The sequence below is a fragment of the Moschus berezovskii genome, chromosome 9, assembly GCF_049115385.1.
Source record: "Moschus berezovskii isolate FMDL1 chromosome 9, NW_MosBer_1.0, whole genome shotgun sequence".
Taxonomy (NCBI): domain Eukaryota; kingdom Metazoa; phylum Chordata; class Mammalia; order Artiodactyla; family Moschidae; genus Moschus; species Moschus berezovskii.
Genome location: NC_142468.1, coordinates 88,587,090 through 88,612,304, shown reverse-complemented (window position 1 = coordinate 88,612,304; position 25,215 = coordinate 88,587,090). Strand labels below are relative to the sequence as shown.

At 44.2% G+C, this 25,215-nt stretch overlaps 1 protein-coding gene across 2 annotated transcripts in view; it reads right to left on the bottom strand.

Annotated features, from left to right (window-relative positions):
- MAP2K1 (mitogen-activated protein kinase kinase 1) overlaps positions 1-25,215 on the bottom strand; it is a 68,752-nt gene that overhangs the window by 25,635 nt on the left and 17,902 nt on the right. For both annotated transcript variants that reach the window (XM_055435405.2, XM_055435406.2), the window contains exons 2-5: positions 11,284-11,494; positions 9,875-10,021; positions 2,432-2,509; positions 1,819-1,870 (exon numbers count right to left, since the gene is read on the bottom strand). In XM_055435405.2, coding sequence (XP_055291380.1) covers positions 1,819-1,870; positions 2,432-2,509; positions 9,875-10,021; positions 11,284-11,494 — 488 coding nt within the window. The remainder of the gene's footprint in view (positions 1-1,818; positions 1,871-2,431; positions 2,510-9,874; positions 10,022-11,283; positions 11,495-25,215) is intronic.

Sequence of the window (25,215 nt, the reverse complement as noted above, 5' to 3'; positions counted from 1 at the left end):
AGAATCCCATGGACAAAGAAACCGGGAAAGCTACAGTCCACAGGATCGCAGTGTCAGACACAACTGAATCCACTTAGCATGCACGCTTATACTATAAAATGCAACCACTTTATTGGAAAGTTTAACTTTTGATAAATGCATATACCCACGTATCTACTACCACAACCTAGATATAACACTTCATCACCCCTAGAGAGTTTCCTCAGGCCTCACTGATGTTAATCTCTCCATAAGCCCTCAGGCAACCACCAATCTACTTTCTGTCCCTAAAGATCTGTGTTTTTTCCTCTATAATTTTACATACATGGAAATAGTCTGTACTATTTTGTGTCAGGCTTCTTCCATCTAACATTAAGTGTTTTTGATAGTCATCAAAACTACATGTATCAGATTTCTCTGGTGGTACAGTGAAATAAGAATAAGATAAGATACAAGGTAAGAATCTGCCTGCCAGTGCAGGGGACATGCGTTTGATCCCTGGTCCAGGAGGAGTCCACATTCCTCAGGGCTGCTGAGCCTGTGTGCCACAACTCCTGCGCCCACATGCCTAGAGCCTGTGCTCCTCTGCAAGAGAGGCTACCACAGTGAGAGGCCTATGCACAGCAATGAAGACTAGCCCCTGCTTCCCATAACGAAAGAAAGTTCCCACACAGCAGTGAAGACCTAGAGCAGCCATAAATAATTTTTAAAAACTGTGTGTCATGAGTCTGTTCTTTTTATTGCTGAATCACATATGGATATACTGTAATTTGCTTATCTCTTGGCGTGCTAAAGAATATTTTAGTTATTTTAGTTATTTCTACTATGAATAGAGCTGCTTTAAATATTTGCATATGAGTCTATTTACACATATGTTTTCATTTATCTTGAATATCTAATAATGGTACGACTATATGATAAATGTATGTACACTTTTAAAAAACCCAAAGTTTCTTTATAGTCAAAAGAAACTCATATCCAGTCAGTCACGGCTTTGGGCCTATGCACAGTCTAGTTCAGTGGGCAGCCAAGGACACTGAGGGCTGGGTAACTAAGTTCCAGTTGGGGATCTGGTCTATGCATACTGGGTGACTATATCTTTCACTGTCTCAGGTAACAGGCATCAGTTCAGTTCAGTCGCTCAGTCGTGTCCGACTCTTTGCAACCCCATGAACTGCAGCACACCAGACCTCCCTGTCCGTCACCAACTCCTGGAGATTACTCAAATTCACGTCCCTCGAGTCAGTGATGCCATCCAACCATCTTATCCTCGTCCCCTTATCTTGTCGTCCCCTTCTTCCACCTTCAATCTTTCCCAACATCAGGGTCATTTCAAATAAGTCAGTTCTTAACATCAGGTGGCCAAAGTATTGGAGTTTCAGCCTCAGTCCTTCCAATGAATATTCAGGACTGATTTCCTTTAGGATGGACTGGTTGGATCTCCCTGAAGTCCAAGGGATTCTCAAGAGTCTTCTCCAACACCACAGTTCAAAAGCATCAATTCTTTGGCACTCAGCTTTCTTTATAGTTCAACTCTCATATCCATACATGACTATAGGAAAAACCATAGTTTTGACTAGATGGACTTTTTGTTGGCAAAGTATGTCTCTGCTTTTTAATATGCTGGCATATGTATACTGGCATAATATTCAGGCATACTACATAGCAAAAAGAGGGTGGTTCTTACTGCTCCAGACATCAAACAGTCAAAGAGTCGTAGTAAAAATAAAAAATACCAGCAAATGACTTTTATACCAAAACAAAACATAAAAGAGGATGCAACAACTTTTAGATTTCAGCTAAAATCCAAAACATCACAACTAACAAATAATTTCTTACCTCTGTGCATAATCTTGTGCTTCTCCCTCAGGTATGTCAGGCCTTTTATTACCTAGGTGAGAGGAAGTGGAAGAAGAGGGAAACTGAAACTGCGGTGTTTAGAAAATATTCAACCTTTCTAGTTTAAAATTATCTAGAAAATACTTCGTCTAACATCACAAATTTGCCTTCTTCCCTTATTTTTCTTCTCTTTTGATTTTTTCCATCTGTCTTATTAAGAAACAATCTTTTTACATGGTATATTGCATATGATTTTTAAGCAAAATTGGTCATTGCAAGTTTAGATAATTTACATTTAAAAAAACACTTTGCCTGAATTCATTTTTTAATCTGCAATCTAAAAAGAGGCTTTCTGATGCCAAAAATGAGAATTCTTTTGGATACCCTGTCCTATTTTTCAAGATAGATGTTAACATACAGAAAGTTACTTTGCTAGTTTTAGTGAAGGGAAGAGGATATTGTGTCTAGAATCCAGATAAGAGAAAAATTCTAGTGAAAAAAAAACCTAACTTTTCTTAGAAAACTTTCCTTTGTCAATTTCTCACCTTCCTCCTTGTCCCTTTCCTATTTATCAATGAAAGAACTTGGAAGAAAAGCTTCCCAATATACTCACAGCAATGCTAACTTTTCCTAAAATCTGTTCAGGAATTCTTCCGGCTTTCTTCAGAACCTGATCCAAGGACCCCCCATCCTGAGAACAAGAAAACCACAGCCATTTAGGGACAGTGTTTCTAACCGTTCTTTCAAGTGTGAAACCTCAGCAGCAAAATAAACCTCACACATGACAAATCTTCCTAGAAGGGTACCCTTTGGTGTGCTCCAGACATCAAATAAGATATGAATGTGAAACACTGTGGGAGCTAGCAAATGATTAATAACTCAAATCCTATAAATAACCATCCCATAAATTACTAATTTAGTGGTCAGAAATTACTAATTCAGTGGTTCACTCTACTGAACTGACAGAACAGAGTAGTGCCTAGGAGTGCTCTAGCGGCAAACTATCCAAATTTGCATTCCCAACTCTGTCACTTACTATCTAGTTGACGCTCAGTTACTCAACTTGTACAGTGGGAATGATAATAATTATATAAGGCTACGATAATATAATAGAACTATTGTAAGTATTAAACAAGCTCATACATCCAAAGCCCTGGGAACAATATTTAGCCCATGGTAAGTTCTCAATAAATGTTTGCCATTCTGTTACCATTATGTAAGTCACAACTTGTATTTGGTATCATCCTAACAAATTATACTTCACAAAATTCAAAGAAAAATACCACAGAAATTCATTCCACAAATCCTACAAAGCACCATGCACTGTTTGAGGTTCTGTGGAGGATAAAGATACAAGAAAGACCTAGCTCTTGTCCTCAATAAATTTATAAACTAGTAGGAGAAATATACCACTTCACAAAACACAATGAAACAGAATAAATGTATATAGTAAAAGTGCTGCACACACCCAGGGAAGAAGGAAGAATTCTGACTTCACTCAGAAGATAGCATTTGAGCTGAAATCTTACTCAAAGAATGAGTATGATTTCCATACCTGTAAAAGGAGAGGAGCAAGGGGAGAAAAGAATAGGGTGGAAGAGAGGAATCCTAACCACTGGGTCACCAGGCAACTCCCAAGAACAGGGTATTTCAACAAGATCATATGCAGAGAAACATTAAATTGCTTAGTACTCCTACGATGCAGCCAATTATCAGTCACAATATAAAATTACCCCAGAAGTAGAGATGATTCCTACAAACTCAGACTGATTTTCTGAAGTATCCTGTCTACCCTGGGCAGCTACCATCATCAACTATCATCTATTAATCACCACTGTGTAAGGCATAGGGATACGTGAGGAACTACAAATGAAAAAAACTATAAGGAAAGGAAATAGTACCCTCTGGTTGGGAAGACAGAACACATTCATAAAGTGGCAAGGCACCTTAAATCCTCCTCTGAAATAGGGCAGGGGACAAACAGTTAAACGAAGAGAAAAGACATTACTATAGGTATTCAGAGGAGGAAGTGATCCCTGGACAAAGCGGCCAACAGAAGGGTTCACAACAAGAGTGACACGGAACCTGAGCCTTTGAGGAGGGCGAGATCTGGGTAGGATAAGTAGAGAGACATTCCCACAGAGATCCTGCTTCCAATACCACCCAGCCTCTAGGATGCAGCCAAGAAATAGAAGGCTGGAGAGCAACGCATGATGTAATAAACAAAAGAAGGACACAGCATAACCTCATTTTTATAAAACTAAAGTGTGCATATTCACACAAAACCAGAATATCAAAAATGTTACCAAAATGCTCCATTCTATATAGTAAGATCATAAGGGACTTCTGTTGTGCGATAGTTTCTTTTCTGTGCTTTTCTATGACTTACAAATTTTCTACAATAAATAAATGTTTTACCTTTTAAAAGTAAAAAAAGAAAAAAAAACTGACCTCATTTATGAAAGTGGAGAATTAAATCTATAAATCAATTAACAGATACTTACTGAGCATCCAATTTGTGCAAAATTTGTTAGGAAGCTACAACACTGCTTTCTTTCTAAAGGAAGTGAGAAAATAAGCAAGACTTGTTCAGGGATACAGAGTTCTTGAAAAATGTTACCTAGGGACTTCCCTGGTGGTCTAGTGGTTAAGAATCTGCCTGCCAATGCAGGGGACATGGGTTTGATCCCTGGTCAGGGAACTAAGACACCACATGCTGCAGGGCAACTAAGCCTGAACACCACAACAACTAAAGCCCACACGCCTTATAGCCTATGTTCTGTTATAAGAGAAGCCACTGCAATAAGAAGCCCACACACCGTAACTAGAAAGAGCCCATGCTTAGCAATGAAGACACAGTGCAGCCAAAAATAAAAAATAAGTAAATAAAAATCATTTTAAAAAGTTACCTAAAATAATTCTAAACACAGATTATCAACTTAAAATTCTATGCTTATAGAAAGTACAGTTTGGACCAATGACTTTCTATCATAGATCAACAATGGATCATGGATGTTAACAAAAAAAGAAGACAGTACAGGTGTGCAGGTGTGTACTCATATGCATACGAACAGCCTTAGACTTCTCATCATAACAAACTCCCACAACTACCTAACGATGGGTCAGACAACCAAGGAGCACAGGGGAGGATTTAAAAATTCAACCTAAAATTCAAACGTGCTATGAGATGGGAATTATTAATTTAGAGCTAAAGAGAACTTCTCCGTAAACACACATTTTCCAAGAGCCCTCGGGAGAGCCCTACCCTGGCGGGTGCCTGAGTCATCCTTTGAGCCTGGCTGCCTTCACAATGCCACAGGCCCCTGGTGGCCAAATGAGGCCAGCACCACAGCCCAGGTAAACACACCCAAGTCAGCAGGCTCCAAGAAAGGCCACAGTACCTCTCAATTTCCCTTACTGACAGGTACAGGGACTCCAGTGCAGAAAGTTTCCAGCTATTTCTATTTTGCTTTCAACTGAATGTGATTTCAGACCCTTTGTTTGAATGACTTTGCCTAATTATTAGGGAAGACTGTATACTTAAAGCTAGGGAATAGAGTAACTCTGCCCAAATTTGTGATGCAAACAAGGCAGAAAACGCTCTCAGGTTCCACTGCCAGGTCAGAGGGCAGCCTGGTGAAGTACCTTGGTATAGTAAACATTTCTGTTAACAAGGAAGAACTGTTGGCGCTCCTCCCTTTAGCCTCCTTCTATACTACAAGCAGAGTTACAGTATGAGCAATGGGAGGAGCGGGATTTCAGAGGCATGAACCACAGTCAAGCTCACCCAGTGCTGCCTGCGACTCACCTCCCAACCTTTCAATTCGACTGCAGTTGCCAAGGACCTGCCTTCGCTGACTAAAGCTGCTGAAAACTGGGCTTATTTTTAGAAGCCGATTATTAACTAAGTCAGTGGTGCTTTTGTGAAGGTTTTCTATAGAAGAGACAAATGCTTTATGGAAAAAAAAAAAAAAAAGAGCTCAAAACATCAACCCTGAGTTCCCAGCTCTCTGGTTGCTCAGCTACCCCCGAGCAGGAGTCTACTTCCCCAAAGACAAGAACGTTCCTGTTCTGATCAGGCAGCATCCAGGTCCTTGGGTCTCAAAATCCAGACTGGGCAACAAACACAGCTTTTTTCTACAAAAGGTCAGCCCCAGCCAAGTGCATTAAGAAGATAGGGCTCAGTGCACGCTGATGACAAATTTAAAGTACATCCCAATAAACTATCTGAACAATACATAAGTGGACAGGTGTGATAAAAGCAAACACAGGAAGATGTTAATGGTAGAACTGAGGCGGTGGGTTTAGACTGTACATTACACAACTCCTGCAAGTTTCTGTACTTCTGAAATTTTTTACAGTAAAGTGTTGGGGGAAAATGCCAGTGACAAAGGACATCACGCAAAGACTGATACAGAGAGGGCCAGAGAGCCTGGGAAGGTGGGATATGGCTAATGAACAGAGCTCTACATGACAGCGCCTTTCAAATGGGGAAGCTGAGACAAAGCAGAAATCCCCAAAGAGAAGCGGCAGGCAGCCATTAGAAAACTGTCCTGGCAAAGCAGCCGGTGCAGGAGTTCTTCTGTAGGAGGCCTGCACAGGGACCAAGGAAGGGGTGAGAGTGCCCAACCGAGAGCAGAAGGCTACCCTGGGGCATGGCTGCTTAGACTTCAGGCCACAACTGCTTCCTTCCAGGGTCCCGTCCCTGGCAGCTCTGAGCCTCTCCACTAGTACTGAAGCAGTTTCAGCTGGGCCTAGGTATCCCCAGAAACAGGAGACCCTAACTCTCTCTTGAGCCCCAGGCCTGACCACGCTCCCCCACATTAGTCGGTCAACACATATCACCTAATAGGTGTCCTACACTGTGCTTGGCCCCAGAAAGCTTTTGACCATCCCAGCCTCTGACAGCCAGTTTCCCAGGCTCAGCTTTCCCAGGTAATTACCTCCTCAGGTAATTCCAGAGACACCTTCTGTTTTGAGGACTTAAGTGGGAGGATCTCACTCTCCCCAGAGAGCCAAATCCATGGGGGCAAACAACTGACCTGCAGCTACTAGAAATGGGTTAAGAGAGTGGGTACCAACCCCTGTGACACCCTGTGTCATCTCCTCTGGGAGGGAAAGGCTGAACATGTGCAAGGAGCAAGAGGCTGTGATCAGTATCTCTGAATCCAGACCGAAGAAAGAAGGGTTCCAGTATGAGGAAGTCTCAACACAGGTCAATTTAAGACAAACAGAAAGACTGAACTCCATGTGGCAAGATGCCACATACGGCCAATAGAAAAAGGTTCCAGCAGGATCTGGAAATGAAGAGGCCACTGACTATCAATGTTTAGAGCCTGATCCTAACCTCTGAAGCAAGCACCCTGGAGGTCAACCATGCTCAAACCTACAAACAACCTCCTGGCTCCTCTATTAAAGGAAGAATAACCTCCAGTTCTGTGCTGCTGCTGCTAAGTCACTTCAGTCGTGTCCGACTCTGTGTGACCCCAAAGACGGAAGCCCACCAGGCTCCCCCGTCCCTGGGATTCTCCAGGCAAGAACACTGGAGTGTGTTGCCATTTCCTTCTCCAAGTTCTGTGCTACCCTCTAATAAAGGGGTTGGAGGTTACTCAGGAAAGAATTTTTGATGGTTCAGAAGACAGCAGGCATGAGGTGACACATATCTGGTGCTCAAAGCGCCCCCATGTCCATACTGACACCCTCACCATGACACTGATCTCAATGTCCCCATCCCTGCAGCAGCTCATGTGGCACTTTGCACTAATAGGCACTAAAATAAGTGCATGTGAAGCTGATTCCATAATGATTAACTAATGTAGTGAACTGACTGGCTATGTGGGCCAAAAACCACAGAAACACAAAAGGTTAGCATGGGGAGGGGTCCCTAGAAAAGATACAGTCCAAACATTTTTCTGCAGAGACGAGAAAATCCTGAGAGAGTACATGACTTAACATAGCATAATGGAGGCAATATGAAATTTAAAGACGGTGGATCTGATTAGTAACATCAGTTAAGAGTTCAGCTCTGACACTTACTGATTATAAAACTGAGACTAATTACTAAACCTCTCAAGGCCTTACTCTCTCCATCTATCAGCTTGGAGTACGGGTGGGGATCAATCCATGTCATATGACAGGGCTGAAATGATTAATAAGTCACATAACATGAAAAGGACTCAACAAGTGGTAGAAGATGAGAAAGCTAGTTACCACTGTGCCAAGCCATGCCACCACCCATTTTCTGTTATTTTAGCAAGACCCAAGAGGGAAAAAGGTTGCTCAGGCCTTTCCTGTTTTACCACTCGTTGATCACCATCACCTCCACCCTCCCACCCTTCTAGTTTTCAAGGACCTCCACTGCCATTTACACATTTTCATCCAAGTCTTGGGCTAAAGCTGGAAAACCAACCATCATCAGCAGAAAGAGCACAAGAAACCCCAGGGACAAGCAGCAGCCCCGTCCCTCTGACCTTCTCCACCCCACCAAGCTGAGAATAATAGGCACCCCAGGCCTGGGTTGAGACCAAGCCAGAAACGCTCACAAGCTTCCCACAGAGGCTGCTTCACTCTCGCGGAAGCAAGAAGGAATGAGAGCTTTCTCAGGGACCTTCAGGTGCACCAAAGACATATTTCAGAACCTACGTTCCATATGGTACTGCAAAAAGAGTCAGCACATTCCTGAAACATGGTGTATGGCATTTTTTAATCATTAAAATGAAAAGATGTTCAAGATAACAGGGGCATCGGCAAGGGACAAACATCCTGGGAGGGTTTTCCTAGAATTTATTAAGACCAGGCCGTGGGGCTGTCATTACAGAGCTGAGGGCAGGTCTAGAGAGTCAAGAAGGAAGCAGAGAAGTTGCTGAGGGACGCAAGGCAGGGACTGAAAGCAGAGCACCAAAGAAGCAGGGAGACTCGGTCATGTTAGCCTTGGTCTCTGAACTGTCAGCTCCAGTGAGGATAAAGCAAAAGCTAAAGTCTGCAAAAGGTGTAGTCTGAGTCAGATAGTGAGGAAGAAGACTTACATCTTTTAATTAATCCTCACCACAACAAGGCAGGTATAATAATACCCATTTTACAGATGAGGAAACTGAGAATCAGAAAGATAAAAAACTTTCCAAGGACATGACGAGAAAGTAACATCTATAAACAAATAATTATTGAGCACCTGCTGTGGCTTTGGAGACACAATGGCAAACAAAACAAAGTGTCTGCTTGGATCTTTGTAAAGAAGGGAATTACGAATCAACATCTCAGATACCAAAGTGCCCTGTGCCATGCTGCCTACTGGGGACAGAAAAGATTAGCAGCCTTGAAGCCAGCCTCTTTCTCTTTGAAATTGTGGCCATCAAGGATGGAAAGAGATCCCCAATCCCTATCCAGTAGACTCAACAAAGTACATTGGAGTGTGGCAGCCTTGGTTGAAATTTTACTAATTCTACTTACCAGTCTCACAACCCTGATTAAGTTATTCCATTTCTCTATGCCTCAGTTTCCTCACTTGTAAAATGCAGATAATGTACCCAACTCAATAAGGTGTTTGTAGAAATATAATATTTGCTTAGAGTGGTGCTTAATATGATATATACCCAATAACTATTAGTTCATCAGTATTAATTTTGCTAACCCTGCTCTTATAGCAAGTTATAAACTCTCTGAAAGCAGGGACTCACCCACTTTCACTCTTCTTCATAACCCCTGAACCGTGTACCTAGTACACAGCACGGCATGTAATATATGGGTTTAAACTACATTAACCAGGCTTTACCCACATGAAAATCTTGGGATCAAGAAAACTGAGAGATGTGCTCCAGGTACAACCTAGGGACACTTGGTTGCTGCCACCTCTCTGAAGAGACAGGGACTTAGGAAGGAGCTTGTCATTTTCTTGGTTAATCCAGCTTCTACAGTCAGGTCTCCTAAATGCCCCACACAGTGATCTGGATCCAGGGAGGAACAAGCGAGCAATCGGTCAGGTCACATCTCAGAGCAAAGATCAGACCAGAGCCCCCAGCTTTCCAGGCCACTCTTCAGAGGCTGACAGGCTGCCACATACCATGTGCTCCATGCAGATGCTGATCTCGCCATCGCTGTAGAACGCCCCGTAGAAGCCCACGATGTAAGGGGAGTTGCACTCATGGAGAACCTGCAGCTCCCTTATGATCTGGTTCCGGATGGCAGGTTTGATCTCCAGGTGAATTAGCTGGGGAAAGAAAGGTGGAAGGAAGAGAAGCTTTAAACATACATGGATGGATGGAGGGGTGGGTGGGTGGATGGACAGAAGTTTTCTTAAATGCTTAAGCTCTTAAAGGTAGGAAGAGAGGAAACAGGCAAGTTTCAACAAACAGGTTACTGGCCAGCTAGAGTGCTGAGTGCCAACATACCAAGGCAGGTGTTGGCACTGGAAGAGCTGTACCCAGGGGAGGGACAGCTGTGCCTCTGCTCCCAGGAGCCAAGACTGAGCAAGAGGGGCCCTTTTGCTCCCAAGAACAAAAGGACCTGGGAAGCTGAGAGATGAGGGGAAGTGGCCTTAGAGACTTGGTTGATACCCAAGGGCTGTAGGACCAGAAGGGTATGAGGAACTGGGTCTGCCAATCTAAGCTGCCCAAGAGACTTCCCCTTGACCTTAGGAGCCTGATGTGGTTGAGATTTAGCCAAGGCCTGGGGGGCCTCCTTATCTCCAGCCCCGCCATGCTGTCCCTTGTTTCAGCTGAGGAGACAGGTGACGAAAACATGAAATGGTTACTGAATAAGGCTGAGCTTCTAAAAAGAGCCATGGACAATGAGTGTCAGAAGACACGGAAGCAGCGGTTATCAGCGTGGGCACTAGTGAAAGCTAGACAGGAGGTGGGCCTTGAAGAGGGGAAGTGTTTGAAAAGATGGAAAGAACAGCATGAGCAAAAATATGTGGACAGAAATGAATATGGTGTGCTGCAAAACATGGAAGAGTCCAAATTTGCTGTCCAGAAAGAGGAGGACTCAGGGTCACCAGGGAGGGAAGTCCAGCTCAAGGACTGCATGCCAGGGTGGGGAGCCAAAATGCCATACTGCAGGGAGATGAAGGGGAGGCACGGGCAGGGGTGGAGCTCAGAGAAACAACACGAAGTCAGTGTTTTGTGTGTCCCTGGGGCTGGGTAAATGAAAGCAGCCCCTGCTCTTGAAAAATGGCAAATGAACATCTCAGCTTTCTTTCTAGAGCACCCAGAAAGCTAACAAAGTGTCCCGTGCTATTATTTTCCAGTCTGGGGAGTGGGATAATACACTAACACATCATGAGTATGTTTATCTGTAATCGAATTCAGTTACACGAATTCAACTTCAAACAGCACAAAAGGGTACTGAATGTAAAGTCAATTTTCTTTCCACCCTTGTCTCCAGGCCCCCAGGTCTTCTAAGAGATAATCCAATTACCCATCTACCAAGGCAAGTTTGATTCAGTCCTTTTTTTTTTTAAAGTGTCCTCACCTTTCTGGCCATAACGAGTCCAGATGGCTTGTGGGAGACCTTGAACACCACACCTCCATTGCCGGCACCCAGCTCACTGATCTTCTCAAAGTCATCATCCTTCAGTTCCCCCACCTTCTGCTTCTGGGTCAGAAAGGCCTCGAGGCGCTTCCGCTGCTGTTCGTCGAGCTCCAGCTCCTCCAGCTTCTTCTGCAAGGCCTCCAGGTTGGTCCTGTCCCAAAGCGGGGAGCACGGGTCAACACTGGCATCAGAGAAGCCCACCCAAAGGAGCGCTCCTGCTGTGGAGAGCTCCAGCGCTGGGGCCAGAGAGAGAGCTGATGGAGGCAGCTCGGGGAGGGTCTCACCTGCTGTGGCTCTGCCCCCTTCACTCCACAACCCCTCACGGCTCACCACAGACACACTTCCCCTCTCAAGGCCTGGTCTCCTCGTTTGTAAAATAAGGGAATGAGTTTTCTCTCAATAGGCTCTGGGCCTATGAGAGGAACCACAGAATATACTAAAATCCAGTGAGCCACCTTACTCTGCCTTAAAACCCCAGTTTCAAAAAGTCCCATGAGTGTTGGTTTTACGACACCATAAACAAAATACAATCTATTTCCTAAAATCACGAAATTGAAACCAAAGCACATCATCGAAACAGGCTCTAACCTGAATCACAACAGAAACCCTCCTTCTCCATGTGATCAGATCAGGAACAAGATGAATCAAAACAGAGCAAACGGGATACACCTAAAATTTTTGCAACAAACGTAAAAGTGCATTCATTCACCCAACCTTCTAACACAGGGCAGGGCCCTGCCTTGAGTAAGAGCTCCATATCACCTTTCTTACATGAACCAGAAGACAGCACAGTGCCGATCATTCCAAATTCTTTAAAGTGGAGTAAAAATGTCAACAGAACAATCTCAATAAAACTTTAAGAGTTGGATGACTTTCTCCAATTTTAACGCTCACCTAATTTGACGGTAATTTTTTTTTTTACTGACTTGGACTTACTGAGTCTTTCCACAGCTCTTAAGCAGGATCCATAGGGGGAGAAAAAAGAAAACCACTTCGTTTGCAGTCATATTTCATCAGTTTAGCTTATATTTAAATACATACATTACTTAATTACAATACCAGTTATGACTGTACAAATGACTTTGGGAACAAATCATCTCTTGGTAAGCACATAATTCAACCAGTGGGTGCCAGAGGGAGTGGGTATGGCAAAGAGCAGCCTGCTAATGTGTTTTACATAAAGAACTGAAAAGTGCTCATTACCTCCTGGGAGCTTCTGAAGAGAAGGGTGGTAAGGAGAGCTTCTACTGTGTTTCATTTTTGTCCTTAGTCTAAACAAACAACGCTGGTGACAAGACAGGCAGTCACTACACATCAGAAAGTTGGTGACCCCCTTCCCTCAATATGCACACCATTTCTGAGCTTGAAGGGTAAGAGCAAGCATCTTCTTCTACTCTTCATTCACATTATATTCCAAACCTTAAGAAGGAGATGAAGACCCTATGCCTCCCCAGTATACGGGAGGATCCAATCCTGCCTTAACAAATAGCACAGTACCGGGGCCAAAGAGGACACAGGGCCAACTTTCCCAGTCTTCCTCACTGGGTAACTCTGTGGGGAAAGAAGGCTGGTGCCATCAACTGAACTATGTCCCCTAAAAATTCGTAAGTTGAAACCTTAACCCCCAGTGTTTAGACAGAGGATTTTTAGGAAGTAATTAAGGTTAAGTAAGGTCATATGGGTAGAGCCCTATTCAGATAGGACTGATAGTCTTGTAAAAGAGGTGGCCTTCCCCCTACACACTCCAAGGAAAAGCTGTGTGAAGATACAGCAAGACGGTAGTGTCTACAAGCCAGAAAGAGAGGTCGCGCCAAAACCCAGCCATGCTGGCAAGTCAACCAGTCCTCATCTTGGACTTCAAGCCTCCAGAACTAGGAGAAATATAATTTCTGTTATGTAAGCCACCGAGTCTATGGTATTTTGTGATGTAGCCCAAGCAGACTAAGACAGTTGGTCAATATCCTCATCCTGCTAAAAGGCTCAGTTCAGTCTCATGCTCCCCTCAGGCCCTCAGGTAGGGGCGCTGGAACCATGGTTTCTGGGAGTTCACAGTTCACACCCTCTGGTTTCCTTTCTCTAAGGTCTTTCCACAAAGGAGCCTATTGATGACAACATTTAGAAACACACGTCAAATGCAGACAGACCTCACAGCTAAAACTCGGATGAGGTTACAGCTGCCTGGAGGGTAAGTAGTCTGACTGGAAATGCAGACTCAAAAAGCTCTCTAGAACACACACACACACACACACACAGGGACGTTCCTGGTGGTCCAGTGGTTGACTCTCTGTGCCTCCAATGCAGGGGGCACAGGTTCAATCCCTGGTTGGGGAACTAAGATCCCATATGCCATACGGTGCGGCCAAAAAAAAAGAACACACACACCCCCACACTGAGCATATATGAGGGAGAGAAGAAACGGGGGCTAGATGAAACGATAATCACGCTCCTTAATAACACTGCATTCTCGTTTCAGTGTTTTACACATATTAATGTGTCTAATCCACAACCCTACAGTTACCACAGAGTGAACTCAAGCACAGACAGGGGAAGTAACTCTTCCAAGGTTGTAATCTAGTAAGTGGCAGAGCCAGGATTCAAACCTGGGCAGAGAGGATCTCTAACCTTAATCATGATGCTATATTACCTCTTCAAAAAGTTCCATACTTTCAAGGGTGGTGACTTGCAAACATGGGTGAGCTCCTAGGGTGGCGCACTTAACACACCAGGGCTCAATCAGACGAAAAAATGGTATAAACGGTGTCCCTACATGAAGAGGACCTTACCCCAGATGCCATCCTGTCTCCCTTGTATGTTAGTCTGAACAACTGCCTTGTGAGAAACACTGGCCACAAGAAACCACACCCATTTGGGGGTTGAGGAGGTGGATGGGGGGAAGATGGGAGGGATGCTGACTCTGCTCATTTTCTGACTCTGCAGAAATAAGGAATTCTCCCACTTTCAGGAAGAAAAACTAAATCTGGGCTTTGTGCCACCTTCCTCCCTGCCCTCCCTCCTGTGCTTCGTGGTCCTTCCGCCTACTCCATCAGCTAAGGAACCGGCTTCCGATCTGTGCTTTCAGAGGGTGGAGCCAAGGAGGGAGGAGACATGGCAAAGACTACAAGCTAAGGTGGCAAGACTTTCCTAACGACTGGGGGCGGATCAGCATTACCAAAGTAATGAGTCACAGGAATCAGAAATCCTGGACTCTTATCCCCAGTTGGGCATCAACTAGCTGGGTGGCCATGAACAAGTCATTTAACTTACAGTCTGTTTTCTCTCCTATAAAGTAGAGTAAGAAGATGCTTACTTCACCGGGACAGGATCAAAAACAGAAAACTAACGGGACAAAATACAGGCATTTTGACATATTTCTACACAAATGTTGGGGCAGGTGGGAGTGGGTTGGAGGACAAGAAGCCACAGTATCAACAGCAGGATCCAAACACTACTGTCTTTTGTCCTTCCTGTAATTTAATTTCCTGTAATTTAAAAATTTTAAAAGCCTCTAAAGTGTTTTAAAAACTATTTCAGAGAATGAAAGACAAAAGATTTTATCTGAAGGTGAAAGGAAAATCCTGGCCACAAGATGACTTTCATGACTCATTAAAGAGAAATCAATCAGTAAGATATCAGTATTCAGTATTGCTTCCTCTCACATGGGGAACAGATGATGTTCAACAGGGCTCATCTGTGTCCTCCCAAGGTGAAATGCTTCACACAAAGGAAATAGGAAGAGCGGGGCCCCGCACCTCCAACCACACCACAAAACTCCAACAGGGATGAGAACCAGCCTCTCTCACAATCTTTGGTTTTAACTGAAATCAGCAATATCAGGACTAGGGATTAAGAAAAGAACCTGGCGCCTAGCACAATACATCTCTGACACACCCGGCCCTCTTCAGGGGCCAGCTGTGATAGCTCCGATCCCCAGCACACACATTGCCAACAGCAGAAAGGGAGCAACACACTGCAACATGAATTCTGCACCAGGGTTGTCAGTAAACACGAGTTCATCCAGATACAAGAGCACAGGCTTGAAATGGGAACACAGAAGAAAAACAAGGAACTTGGAGAAAAACATGGGTTGTCATTCATGTTCTGAAAACACCAGGAAGGCACAATGAAGTGGGTGGGGGAAAGGACGACCCTACAGAGCATCTCCTTCCCTCTCAACTCACCCATCTGCTAAGCCGAGTTACACTGCCACAGCTGGAATCTTTCATTCCTGGCTCAATGTTCACAGCAAGAAGTGGTGTACGACGCAGCACAGGAGGAGACCTGAAAGACCACCGTATCCAACCCATTGCACAAGTGAGGAGATGGAGGTCCAAAGCGGACAAAGTCCCACAGCTCATGGGTGGCAGGTCTCCCAACTCCTAGAACAGAACTCCTGTCAAGGCCCCACACTGCCACCTTCAACTTTGATGGTCACTGCAATGGGAAGCTGACCTGAAAGGTGGAGGGAGGCAATGTCCAGACCAAGGAATGGGGTCATCAAACTGACACACACCAAACAGAAATGAGCCACAAATGCATGCCAAACGCCAGGCAGTTAGTTGTCTGTCACCACCCTGAGCACAGAGGAAGCACAGAGGCAAGAGCAGGGGTGACCCCCACTCACTGTGCTGGAAGGAGAGGAGGAGTCCCAGTGCACGTGGCTCTCCTCACCAGAGAGCCCAAGGAGTTGTGAACTGCTCTTTCTCCTGTGGAATTTGGCCAGTAGGGCAGGAAAGAAAGGCAGAAAGGGAACAGCCCCCAGAGACTAAGGATGAGCCGCTGACCTACATGCTATGCACTCCCTATCCGAGGGATCTTGGGAGTTGCCTCCTTTTCTGGTATCCCTGGTTTCCACACCCATTTTAAAAAAAAGGATATGGGGAGTAGGTTGGAGAGAGTGGTCTAGATGTCTCAAAGGAAGTCTATCAACGTGACAGCCTGCTGAGGAGGTGCAGAATAAGGCTGAGGGCGTATTCGGACTGAGGGCCTGAGGAGCTTTAACCGGGGAGGTGAGGGGAAAGGGGGAATGTGAGGGGAAAAGAGTAGAACTGGCATCAAGGGTCTCCACCTAGTCAAACCACAGACAACAGGAGATGCAAGGGGTTACAAAGGTAAGAAAGGAAAAGGGGCCTGACTGAGGAAGGCCAAGGGGCCAAAGGCACAGCTTACCAACCTCCAGACTCCAACCTGGACTGGCCCATCTGTGTTAGTGTAGCCTGCCCGTGTGTGCCAACCACGGCCAGCCCCAGACAACATGGTGGAGGGAAGCTTATAGCCTCCCACCTCCATCCCGCAGGCCACTCTGGGAAGGACTGGTTCACTAACGAGGGAATAAAATTCTAGGATTATGTATACAGGCTCTGTGAAAGAGACCAGATACAAAATACATACTATGTCACTCCATCTATATATAGAATTCAAAACTACACTATGCTATTATAAAGTTAAACAGTGATGCAAACTATAATACAGAACAGATAAACAACAAGGTCCTACTTTGTAGCACAGGGAACTATATTCAATATCTTGTGATAAACCACAGTTGAAAAGAATATGAAAAAGAAATATATAATTGAATCACTTTGCTATACAGAAGAAATTAACATAACACTGCAAATCAACTATACTTCAATTTCTTAAAAATCCAAAAACAAAGTTAAAAAGTGATTACCCTTTGGTGGGGGAGGGTAGTGACTAGGAAAGGACATATGGTTAATTTCATGTGTCAGCATTGCTGGGTCTCAGTGCCAATGTATTTCATCAAACATTATTCTGGATGTTTCTGGGTTTTTTTGGGGGGCGTGGGGGGGAAATGAGTTGAACATTTAAATTGGTAGACTTTTAGTATAGCAGATTACCTTCCATAATGTGAATGGGCCTCATCAGCAGTAGAAGAAGAATTCTTCCAGTGGACTGCCTTTGGACTCAAAGTGCAACTCTTTCATGGGTCTCCAGCCTGCTAGCCTGCCCTGAAGCTTTTGGCCTTACCAGGCTTCCACAGTCACATAAGTGATTCCTTTCGAAGCTCCAGTCAGTTCTGTCTCCTCTCTCTTTCGCAATCTCAGTATCTCTTGATAATCTGATTAGTCTGTCTTGAAAGCTCTGTTCTGATTTCCTTTTATTCTTTTTTTTCCTCTTTGTGTTTCAGCTTGGATAGTTTTTATGAACCCTTCTTTTAGGTCACTGATTCTTTCCTCAGTTCTGTCCAGTTTGCCAATAAGCCTGTTGACTTTTGATGTCATATTATAGGATTGTTTCATTTCCCCAGGTCTTCTGTAAGAATGCATGCCATTTGACACTACAAGGCCCTTAGTGAATAGTGAAAGGAATACAAAGAAGGGCAAATTAAGACAATGATGTGATGGTAAATAAAGGGTGATTTCAGAGATTAAGTGAAAGTGCAATATAAAAAAAAATACTGGAATCACCAAGAGTGATAAACAAATATTTAATATTGCTATGGTATTGTCAGTAATTGTTGGTTAATAAGAATAACATGTGATTTGATAGTACCTACTGATTTACTTTGCCAACAAAGGTCCGTCTAGTCAAGGCTATGGTTTTTCCAGTGGTCATGTATGGATGTGAGAGTTGGACTGTGAAGAAGGCTGATCGCCGAAGAATTGATGCTTTTGAACTGTGGTGCTGGAGAAGACTCTTGAGAGTCCCCTGGACTGCAAGGAGATCCAACCAGTCCATTCTAAAGATCAGTCCTGGGTGTTCATTGGAAGGACTTATGCTAAAGCTGAAACTCCAATACTTTGGCCACCTCATGTGACGAGTTCACTCACTGGAAAAGACTCTGATGCTGGGAAGGATTGGGGGCGGGAGGAGAAGGGGACGACAGAAGATGAGATGGCTGGATGGCATCACCGACTCGATGGACATGAGTTTGAGTGAACTCCGGGAGTTGGTGATGGACAGGGAGGCCTGGCATGCTGTGATTCATGGGGTCGCAAAGAGTTGGACAGGACTGAGCGACTGAACTGAACTGAACTGATGCAATACATTAATAAATGATAATTGCTTTTCCAGCTATGCTTGAAGCTCACCAAATTCAGTTTGGCTATCTCATTTCATATATGCATTACTGAATGAATCCCTGAGGGCATTTTTATTTGCAGAATTGCACTCTCTGTCAATAATTTACCTCCAATGTATAACCATAGTCTTAACAAAAGACACCAAGATTGTGGAAATAACCCAGAACTTGAAATCAAGAGGTCTAGAGCCTCCAACAACTCTGCTGGTGACTGATCATCTAACCTTGAACAAGCTCTCTCACATGCATTAAATGGAAGCATACTCTTGTCCTGTGTTACAAAAGACTGTTATGAACACAGAATGTGCTGTGAAACAAACAGCTGGCCACATTAATGAGATGCTTTTCTAAAATAAACAAGAATACCTTTCCTCTAACTTATTCTTGGTTACAAAAAGAGTGTGATTGCGGATGACACCTCACATTGTGAATCCTCAAAGAGCATTAAAGAATATATAAATGACCAAAATTAGAAAACAAAATCTACTAAGACAGTACTCCACTGCACAGTCAGTTCAGTCGCTAGTCGTGTCCAACTCTTTGCAACCCCATGGACTGCAGCATGCCAGACCTCCCTGTCCTTCACCATCTCCCGGAGCTTGCTCAAACTCATGTCCATCAAGACAGTGATGACATCCAACCATCTTATCCTCTGTTGTCCACTTTTCCTCCTGCTGTCAATCTTTCCCAGCATCAGGGTCTTTTCTAATGAGTCTGTTCTTCGCATCAAGTGGCCAAAGTATTGGAGTTTCAGCTTCAGCATCAGTCCTTCCAATGAATATTCAGGACCGATATCCTTTAGGATTGACTGGTTTGATCTCCTTGCAGTCCAAGGGACTCTGAAGAGTCCTCTCCAACACCACAGTTCAAAAGCATCAATTCTTCAGCACTCAGCTTTCTTTATGGTCCAACTCTCACATCCATACATGACTACTGGAAAAACCATAGCTTTGACTAGACAGACCTTTGTTGGCAAAGTAATATGCTGTCTAGGTTTGTCATAGCTTTTCTCCCAAGGAGCAAACATCTTTTAATTTCATGGCTGCAGTCACCATCTGCAGTGATTTCAGAGCCCAAGAAAATAAAGTCTGTCACTATTTCCATTGCTTCCCCATCGATTTGCCATGAAGTGATGGGACCTGATGCCATGATCTTAGTTTCTTGAATGCTGAGTTTTAAGCCAGCTTTTTCATCACTCTCCTCTTTCACTTTCATCAAGAGACTCTTCAGTTCCTCTTTGCTTTCTGCCATAAGGGTGGTGTCATCTGCATATCTGAGGTTACTGATATTTCTCCCAACAATCCTGATTCCAGCTTGTGCTTCATCCAGCCTGGAATGTTACATGATGTACTCTGCATATATGTTAAATAAGCAGGGTGACATTATACAACCTTGATGTACTCCCTTCCCAATTTGGAACCAGCCTGTTGTTCCATGTCCGGTTCTAACTGTTGCGTCTTGACCTCCATACAAATTTCTCAGGAGGCTGGTAAGGTGGTCTGGTATTCCCATCTCTTTAAGAATTTTCCACAGTTTGTCATGATCCACATAGTCAAAGGCTTTGGCATAGTCAATAAAGCAGAAGTAGATGTTTTTCTGGACCTCTCTTGCTTTTTCGATTATCCAACAGATATTTGATCTCTGGTTCCTCTGCCTTTTCTAAATCCAGATTGAACATCTGGAAGTTCTTGGTTCATGTACCGTTGAAGCCACCGTTGGAGAATTTTGAGAATGAATGACCAAGATTACAAAACAAAATCTACTAAGACAATACTCCACTGCATATTAAACTTAGAGTTATTAGATGTAGAGAAAAACAAGACAGCAAAACCAGCCTTACGAAGCATTCTTTGGACTTTGGTCGCTTTGGGTTAAAATTATGCAGTTTCTGCCTGGCATTCAAAAGAGAAGCATGCTCTTACTGCAGCAAATAAAAAAGATTTGTCCATCAGACTCTTCCTCTTCACTTCTCCCCACCCACTTCCTTTTCTTCCAAAGGAGAAAGGCTCTCATTTACTCACTGGTTTGCCACATCCTGCCTCAGAAGCTACTTCCTAGGAGGTGCCTAGGCCATTCTGAGAGGAGTTTTAACTCCTCAAGCCCTCAGGCCCAAAGATATTTATGGCATGCCTGCCCACCATCTATCATTTACAGTCTAGTAACTAGACTCTACTTGATCAGATAATTAATATTCCCAACTTTTCTTCACTGGTTTGGGACTAAACACTTTACCTACCAGAGTCAGGCAGGGGCCATATCTCTTGGCCCTATCTGGGGGCTCCAACTAGCCCAGCTTTGTTTAATACTAAAAAAGAACAAAGAGTAGAAATGATTCAAGCATAAGTATCAAGAAACTCAATGCACATAACAGTGCATTTGGTATCAGAGAAAACCCACTGGAGCCAACCTCCTGTCCCACATGACCTTGGTAAGCTAACACTGACATTCATGCATGCATTTCATGTTCAGAGACCGCCTACTATACGCCAGGCCCGGGCTAAAGATGGGGCATCAAGACTGAAGTCCTGATTTCCAGTTCACAGGGCAGGCGGTGAAACACAACACATGTGTGTGAAGATCACCACACCGCCCACCCCCACCAAGAAGTCTGTCTCCTGAGTAGTTCATGGACAGTTCCACTGGAGCTTTTCCAAGGGAGACCATGTAAAGGTTCATGGTCAAGATAATTTCTGACATCAAACTTCCAGGAGAGGTAGGCTCCCAAACACTGGCAACAAACTTGGATAAGAGAGGTTAAGTAATAAGCCCAATCGACACAGGGGTGCAGGAGTGGAGCCAGGACTGCAAATTCAGCTGTCCGCCTCCGCAGATCACTCCTACACCACCAAACAAGAGCACCCATTAAGAGTCAGAACAGAGTTTGTATCTGTGGGGGGAGCTAGTCATGGTGTTGAAAGAGGAGCAGGGCATCATTAGCTCCTTTTTTCCCCTTAATTAAAGAGATTTGAGCTCCTCTTAGTAAAGAAAGAACAGAAAAATATAGACATATTTTTAAATTAAGAAATGAAGAAACACTGACCACCTACTTACATGTGAAACCTATGCAGCGAACTATCGTCTGCTGTTACAGCGGGACTTCCTGCTACATACATCACCCAGTGCAGGTTGACGGGCCCCTTCGGCTGTCCAGGCATGTGTGTCCCTCCCAACAGTTCCCACTCAGACAAGGAACAGGCCCACCCCTAACAAGGGAGGACCAGAGACCAGTTGACAACATACTAACTGCTGAGCTCCCAACATCCTCAAGTCCCCGAGCAGAAGAATGCAGAACATGGAAGCTCCCACCACAAACGAAAAGCATTATTTTTTTTTCACACGCCAGACTTGCACCTACTGTTACATTTCACTAATCTTCAGCAATCTAAACACCTGACTTGGATTCTGTATCTGCCTCCCATATTTGACACATCAAAGCTGGATGACTTCTAGAGTCAAAGAGCCAAATTAACAATAGTTTTTTCTCTCCCTCCATATACTTCCCTCTTTTTCTTTTTTCCCAGAAAGTTGAATCCTATTAGTCAAAACCACACAGGGGGGTTACCCTAAGAATGCAGCTAACTCTACAGAAATCTGTCAAGACTTCAGTGGCCGTTACCAAAGAAATGTCAAGAGCGATTGTGAGGGTTCAGAGGAAATGAATTCACTCTGCACTGGGGGCCTTTAACAATGAGCAACTGGTCATTTTCCTTCATTTTAAACTGAACATATAGACTCTGACATACTTGTAAGACAGATCGAAGGGCAGGCATTGGGACAGGGCAGAACCCAGTCCCGCTCTAAAGAGCGGAGGCCTCCGATCTCGTTTCAGGTCTTCACCAGCTATCCCACACCAAGTAAGCTTCCCAGCCTCTCTGGACCTCAGTCTCTTCATGATACATCCAGGAGACTGAACTCTCAAAATCTTTTCCACATCTAATATACAAGGACAGACAGGTGGCTGGGCTTGGAGAAGGAATGAGAGGTGCTGGTGGTGAAAAGGATGATTAATGTAACATGATGCTATCCTGGGTCCAGGAACAGCCTGCTTAGTGCTGCATTCACCTTATCAGCCTAGATTCATTAGGGGAGCGGGAGGGCCGGTGGGTGGGCATCACAGCCACCCACAGTGAAATTAAATCCTTTTCCCAAATTCTGCTGCAGTGTGATTTATCCAGAATGTTAGAGAACTTACCAGCAGTATGAAACCATGTTACCGAAATTATATTACTGCACAAACTTTTCCCCAAATGCGATCTGCAGAGAGGATGCAAAGCTGACAATCCTATGTCTGTGGCCATCTGTCCTATCCCAGTCCCTGGAGAGGCGTGGGGGGAGAGTGTGAAAAGCCACAGGTGCCACCAATGTCACATATCCATCAAAGAGCCCAGCGTTTGCTGAGGATAAGTGTTCAGCTCAGCATGCAAAAGAGGCTTGCCAATCCATCCGGCCCCAGACATTCCCTGGGCCTCCTCTGTGCCAGGCGTGGGACTCAGGGACACCACAGAATAACACTGCCGATTTCTTCACTGGGCTTTGAACTGACTAAAAAGGCACTTAACCGCCTGCGAGACACACACATGGCCCTTAACCAGGACCAGCTTCCTCATCTACCTGGTAGAGATAACACACTGCACCTGCCTCATGTGGTTGAATGAAGAAATAGATGTAAAAACAATAAGGAGCACACAGAGCCTCGCAGAACAAATGCTATGATTACCACCAACACTGTGACCCTCTTGCACCAAGATATTATTAACTGAAAATAGCCAACCACGAATTTGAGTCAAAGTCAGACTTCACAAGGATTAGCCAAGTCTCGACCTTGGGAGAGGAGTGTCTTCTGCCCTCTGCTATCTCAAGGCTTAAGTCAGCCAACAGAACTGTACCAAAGCAGACGCTAGGAAACAGGATGTGCACCGGAAATAATGAGAATAAGACCCAGTCCCAGACTTCCTCAAGTCCAGTCCAACTGGACACAGTTACCCACACAACTGACACGCGATGGGACATGCAGCACGTGCTCTGGACAATGACCGCTACCCGGAGACTGTGATGAATTTACAGAAGAGCTGACCTATAAACTGAGCAAGATCAGGGTGTCAAGCCTTCCACAGCGATCAGTGCAAAGAAACAGGAAAACAACAGAATGGGAAAGACCAGAGATCTCTTCAAGAAAATTAGAGATACCAAGGGGACATTTCATGCAAAGATGGGCTCAATAAAGGACAGAAACGGTATGGACCTGACAGAAGCAGAAGATATTAAGAAGAGGTGACAAGAATACACAGAAGAACTATACAAAAAAGATCTTCACGACCCAGATAACCACGATGGTGTGATCACTCACCTAGAGCCAGACATTCTGCAGTGCAAAGTCAAGTGGGCCCTAGGAAGCATCACTATGAACAAAGCTAGTGGAAGTGATGGAATTCCAGTTGAGCTACTTCAAATCCTAAAAGATGATGCTGTGAAAGTGCTGCACTCAATATGTCAGCAAATTTGGAAAACTCAGCAGTGGCCACAGGACTGGAAAAGGTCAGTTTTCATTCCAATCCCAAAGAAAGGCAATGCCAAAGAATGCTCAAACTACCACACAACTGCACTCATCTCACATGCTAGTAAAGTCATGTTGAAAATTCTCCAAGCCAGGCTTCAGCAACATGTGAACCATGAACTTCCAGATGTTCAAGCAGGTTTTAGAAAAGGCAGAGGCACCAGAGATCAAATTGCCAACATCCGCTGGACCATGGAGAAAGCAAGAGAATTCCAGAAAAACATCTAGTTCTGCTTCATTGACTATGCCAAAGCCTTTGACTGTGTGGATCACAACAAACTGTGGAAAATTCTGAGAGATGGGAACACCAGACCATCTGACCTGCCTCCTGAGAAACCTGTATGCAGGTCAAGAAGCAACATTTAGAACTGGACATGGAACAACGGACTGGTTCCAAATCGGGAAAGGAGTATGTCAAGGCTGTATATTGTCACCCTGCTTATTTAACTTATATGTAGAGGACATCATGAGAAATGCTGGGCTGGATGAAGCACAACCTGGAATCAAGATTGTTGGGAGAAATATCAATAGCCTCAGATATGCAGATGACACCATCCTTAAGGCAGAAAGCAAAGAGGAACTAAAGAGCCTTTTGTTGAAAGTGAAAGAGGAGAGTGAAAAAGCTGGCTTAAAACTCAACATTCAAAAAACTAAGATCATGCCATCAGGTCCCATCACTTCATGGCAAATAGATGGGGAAATAATGGAAACAGTAACAGAGTTTATTTTCTCAGGCTCCGAAATTACTGCAGATGGTGATTGCAGTCACGAAATTAAAAGATGCTTGCTCCTTGGAAGAAAAGCTATAACAAACCTAGACAGCATATTAAAAAGCAGAGACATTACTTTGCCAACAAAGGTCCATATAGTCAAAGCTATGGTTTTTTTCCGATAGTAACGTATGGATGTGAGAGTTGAACCATAAAGAAGGCTGAGTGCTGAAGAATTGATGCTCTCGATCTGTGATGTTGGAGAGGACTCTTGAGAGTTCCTTGGACTGCAAGGAGATCAAACCAGTCAATCCTAAAGGAAATCAATCCTGAATATTCATTGGACAGACTGATGCTGAAACTCCAATCCTTTGGCCACCTGATGCAAAGAGCTGACTCATTAGAAAAGACCCTGATGCTGGGAAAGATCGAAGGCAAGAGGAGAAGGGGACGACAGAGGATAAGTTGGTTGGATGGCATCACCGACTTGGTGGACATGAGTTTGAGCAGGCTCTGGGAGATGGTGACGGACAGGGTGGCCTGGAATGCTGCAGTCCATGGGGTCCACA